The sequence below is a fragment of the Pygoscelis adeliae genome, unplaced genomic scaffold (assembly GCF_000699105.1).
Source record: "Pygoscelis adeliae isolate BGI_AS28 unplaced genomic scaffold, ASM69910v1 Scaffold652, whole genome shotgun sequence".
In the NCBI taxonomy this organism is placed as follows: domain Eukaryota; kingdom Metazoa; phylum Chordata; class Aves; order Sphenisciformes; family Spheniscidae; genus Pygoscelis; species Pygoscelis adeliae.
This window is the reverse complement of record NW_008824255.1, coordinates 14,540-19,651: the sequence shown is the minus strand read 5'-3', so window position 1 is coordinate 19,651 and position 5,112 is coordinate 14,540. Positions and strand designations below refer to the sequence as shown.

Genomic DNA, 5,112 nt, shown 5'->3' with positions numbered 1-5,112 from the left:
AAGCATCAAACAGATAATGGTGTCCTACTTACTAGTCTCTGTGATTTATCAGTTACCATTAGAAACTAAGCTAGACAGCTCTAATGAAACACTTGCAAAGATGCAAGCTAGGTATTAATGAGAGAGGGATGGCTAAAGTCTCCGAGTAACACCTGAAGCATGCTCTCTGGAGGACGTGAGCTGTATAAGGCATGAGCCTTCATCCGAGATTTTAAGCCTCAGCTTCTTTGTGCCTTGCTTGAGACACCTCGAGTGGGATTTTTGCACTTGCAGTTCCCATCAGCCCAGTGACTGGCGGCGAGCTTGCCTGCCTGCCTCCGTGCCGCAGCGCTGATCGGCATCCCTGCGGGTGGTAGCTCTGTGTAGCCAGCGCTGGGCACCCAAGTTCCCAAAGCGAGGGAGTGTTTGCCTTTCCCTAGAGGATTTTTCTTTCTTTGTGTACAAAAACTGCTTCAGGAGAGAAGCGCAGAGTTTTTCCTCCCCAGATATGTTGGGGATGTTGCTGACTGCCCATGATGATTCTCCCGGTAAATCATATTTTTCTCTCTCCCATTCACACCCGGTTGGCCCATCCCAGATGCAGCCTGGCTTTTTGGGCGCAGGTTCAGTGACCGCTCGTCTCTGTCCTCGGAGGATCAGTCCCTCTGGAAATACCCTGGTTTGGTTCTCTTCAATTATATTTTAATTTTTTGTTCTACCCTCTGTCCTTTTTCTGGACTAAAATACATACACAAATTTTCCAACTTTCTGGCACGGAAAACTAATGAATGTACCTCTCTTCACTGAGTCATCAGCATCTTTACTAACCCTCGGGAAGAGTCTGGTGGGATGAAGAAGAATCACAGTTCGCTGTAGTTCTCACGTGCTCTTGGGTTTTGCTTTTCAAAAAAAACCCAGTTATGAAATCTGGAGGGTTGTTTTTACCCCTGAAGTGGAAAGTAAGGATTCGGGCTAGACCAAGAGGAGGTGATAATGTTCCCTTTCCCATCCCACCTCCTTCTCCGTGCAGGCTTTGCTCGCAGCCCCTCCGCTGCCGGCCAAGGCTGACCCCAATCCCTCCCCGCGGGGGCTGCTGCCAATTGCCGTGCCTTTCTTCCCTCAGTGTCCTTGGATAAATTGAGCAATGCCACTTATTATGCTAATCTGTCCCCTGGTGCCCTGATGCTGGGGCCATGGGGCCAGCGCGCTCAGCCCCAGAGACGCCGAGCCTCCTGTTCTCGGCTGGAAGCCTTCCCTTTGCGGAGCGCTGCCGAATGCCGGCCGTCGTGGGACAGAGGAGGACGAGCATGTGCAGCAGCAGGCCAGGCTGTGCGCTGGCGTTGGTTAGGGCTTGCATGGTGGTGATCTTCCTCAAGATGATGAGGAGGTTATTTGGTGAATGTTGATAAGACACGTGCAGTGTCTGGAGTGAAACGATGTTTGTGGGAAGCGAGGGTCCGCTGTGGCTCTGCGAGGCGAGGTCTCAGCCTTTGGTCCTGTGCTTATTGCAGGGTAAATCGTGCAAAAGGAGAGTGCAAAGGTGAAAGGTGTCAAGTTGGTAAATGAGGAGTGGAACACCAGGGAAAAAAAACAACAAACCCCTTAGGGAAAAAAGCATGGCCCAAGAGAAAAAGAAACCTGTAGCAGAAACCCATAATCCCCCCGTTAGTTATTCTGCAGAGCTTGGATCCCCGTTAGCCCCCCAAACTGAGACTCCTTATAAACTGCGTCCCTGCCAGCAGCAGGCAAGTAGGGATCAGCTGTGCTATTCCTGTCTGTGCTGCCGTAGTTAGCAGCGTTGCTGCTGCAGAGGCACAGCCGGAGAGCTGGAACAGCCTCCAGTTCTGCCCATTAACACTCTCCCCCTCGCCTCCTCTGATCAGTTTTTTGCAGTCCCTACTGGAGCAAGGGATTTTTTTTCCACCTTGACTCCGTGTGACTCGATTTCACTTAATTTCAGCTCTGGAGCTCTTAAGAGAAAAAAAATTCTTGAAATAGTGGATGGTATAAAGAGCTCCAGCAAAAGGTTTGTAGGTGGGCAGTGTGGTAAAGCAAGAAGTAGCAAACCTCAGCAGTGGGACCCTGTGAAGAGAAGCTCTGATTAACCTTGGGGATGTGGAAACAGCAAAGTTGCCTGAATTAGTCTTGCTTGTTCCTTCTTCCACTTGAAATATGTCCCAGTAGTGGTCCTTCAGTACCTGAGTTTTGCTGTCAGATGAGCTGCAGGAGACACGTGTTTCCTAGCTGTGTGTTTTTATAGCAGTGATTTGCTGGTTCTTCGATTCCTGAAGGAGCTCTCCTTCTACTCCATTTCTTAGCTTTCCTGTCTGTTCACCTTTTTAACCCATTTTTACATTTATTTCTTACGCATATAAGAAATTCTGAACGATCCTGAACACCTTATCTCCTGCAAAAGAAGGAACATCTTGTATGGAAATTACAGCTAGTGGATTAAATACAACCAGTCCGGTTGTCTGCAGGATGGCGATGCAGCCCAGTGGATCTTAGTTTTCCATGCGTAATGCTCTGCCTGATCGAAACGAGCGTGCAGAAATCTCCGTGTAGGTGACGGTGCCTCCCTCTGCCTCTCTGAAGGCGACCCCCTGGCTCCGGCTCAGTGTGTAGGGGTGGTGCAGAGGTAGTGTAGGCTTGGTGCAGACGACTGGCTGAGCTCTCTGGCCTCTGTTACCTGACAGGTAAGACTACGTGGCCAGAAAGATCATTATGATCTTTAAAACCTGTTAATTAGGTGGTTCACGTGCACTGAAGGAGGCAGTCCAATTTGTTTCTCCAAACCAAGATGAATTTGCAATTAGAGAAAAATATTTTTCAAACTGAGCGTCTCTTTGATCAGTAAGCTAATTATCGAACAGACTGGGAACAGATGATACCACTTTTGGACCAGAGCTATAATTTCAGCGTGGACTGATGCCGAAAGCCTGTGCCTACCCAATTAATATCATAGTTACTATACATCTGCCACGTGTCCCAGCCGTTCTGCCCTGCAGAAGGGTACAAGGCTGGGAGGTTTCTGCATCTTCATAGAAACTTCGCCTGAACACAAAGTGCAGCTCTACTTTGCAACCCTGCTTTCGGTCCCACATTCCTGCGCCTTGCTCCAGGAGTCGCACCGGCACGACGATGCTGGAAGCAGGAGCAGAGCTGAGCTCCGGGGGTGGAGCTCACCTCGCCGGCTTTAGGTGCCTACATCCGAACTGATGCTCCTTTTTTAGGCTGTGGAGGGAAATAGTACTACCAAGGCATGAAGCATCTGAACGATTTGGATGTCTGTGTTAGGATGAAATGAATCATGCCCTGAAAGTAGCGACTTCTTCACGTTTGCTATAAAGGGAGCCTGGGTGGTAGCTCTGATGTAAAGTTGGGTAGGGTGAATCACGCAGCCAGTTTCTGCTTCAAGCAAGACGATCAGATAAGGTGTTCAGAAAGCACCTATATCAGGAACGTCAAACGTAGGTTTTCATGGGCTGGGCATTAATCTAGCATGTTAAGCAGTAGCGCCAGCTTAATGCTTCTTCTGCATTAAACCAGCGTAACTTATAGCACAAGGTGGGATGGCTGCAGTGGCCCGAGCCAGTGTCCCGGTGACAGAAGGCATGGTGCTGTGGTGCGTAGCCCTGGCCGTGGGTGGCAGCTTTATCACGGTGCCTCCTTGCTGATTTGATGCGCAGTCTCTTTCCAGCTGCCTTCAGCGTTCTCCCCTTTCTCTCATTACAGCTCCCGCCTTGCCCAGCACAGTTCGCCAGCGCCTGGTGGACCCACAGCATGCCCACGGATCTCAGAGGTTGGTAGAGAGTTATGTGCAAGGCCAGAATGAGTCGGGCCAACCTGCCCATTACCGGGCAGGCAGAGTGTCTCTCCGTCGAATGCACAGCCTCTCCTCTGGACAGTCTTTCAGTTCCGACCTTCCCGGCACCAGCCCACCATCTGCTGCCACCACCACCTCTTCCACCTCTTGCTCCTCATCCACCACCACTGCATCTGCTCCTGCTTGCCATGTCCACCCTATCTATTACCATCACACCACCTCCTCTTATTTCCTTCAGATGGACTCCATCCCTGATCTACCCCCTCCTGATGTCACCTCTGGAGTTCGCTGTCGCACTGAGAGCTTTGGGTATATTGCTGTTTCCTTTCTAGCTCCCTCTTGCCTGCTGTGTCTCAGAGCTGATGCTTGCTCGGGTGCTCTTTCTCCTAGATTCCCTGTGCCCTTTCCTTTTGGGCCTTTATTTCACGATTTATCCACATGTTTGTTTCTTCAACCGCTCTCCTGTGCCAGTGGACCCTCTAAGGAGTGCTCCATGGTCCATTCCCATATCTGTGAACTCAGTGGGTGCCTAAACCAACGAGGTGCTGTTGTTTAACTGTAGCTAAACAAATGAGAATTCCTGGGCACGCGGTTATCGCTAAATAAGTCAGTCTTTCACTTGGGTGATGCACCTGTGAGAACAAAGGTAACACAACTAATCAAACAAACACTGACCTTATTTGAAGCCTTGACTTATTTGGGGTCTTCACAAGCGAATTGCAAAGGAAACACGATGGCTAGATACTATGAGATAGTAGTTGGTGCTGCTGGAGGGTTTGAAATTTGTGCTGTTTTTAAGAGGTGGCAAAAAGCAGCATTCAGGAATTTTGTGTTTCAGAGTGACTCTCTACCTCTGTTTTGGTAGGGGATGAGGCATGGTTGTGTTTTGGCTAAGGAACGTCTGAACAACGAGGAGGGAGTTGGAGCTTCTCACTGCTGGATCACTGGCTTTAACTTGGTCCCTTTCAGTAGTAACAGCCAGCAAGCGATGGCTCTTTTGGAGACCTATGTACAATAGGATCCAAGGGACTGGTTATCATCCACATCCCTAAATCCCTGACCTCTCCTGATTCACTGTGCTGGCGTTAGAGAGGCAAAGGACTGGGTGGGCCATAGATGTGGGAATCCTGTCTGGTCTAACTGGGGTGCTGCGAGGGAGCCTCCGGCAGCCGTCCCGAGTTCAGAAATGTTCTGTACCCCAAGCAGCGGATCGCGTTCCTTGGGCGGCCCCGGGTGGCTTTCTTCCGAACGAGGTCCACAGGCAGCAGTCATTGGAGGTCCGTGCCCCATGTGGGTCGTGGATGCAC

At 50.2% G+C, this 5,112-nt stretch overlaps 1 protein-coding gene across 1 annotated transcript in view; it reads left to right on the top strand.

Annotated features, from left to right (window-relative positions):
- STIM1 (stromal interaction molecule 1) overlaps nucleotides 1-4,520 on the top strand; it is a gene marked incomplete at its 5' end in the record, with an annotated part of 55,055 nt that extends 50,535 nt beyond the window's left edge. The window contains one exon of the mRNA XM_009335290.1: nucleotides 3,715-4,520. Coding sequence (XP_009333565.1) covers nucleotides 3,715-4,361 — 647 coding nt within the window. The remainder of the gene's footprint in view (nucleotides 1-3,714) is intronic.
- Nucleotides 4,521-5,112: the final 592 nt, after the last annotated feature.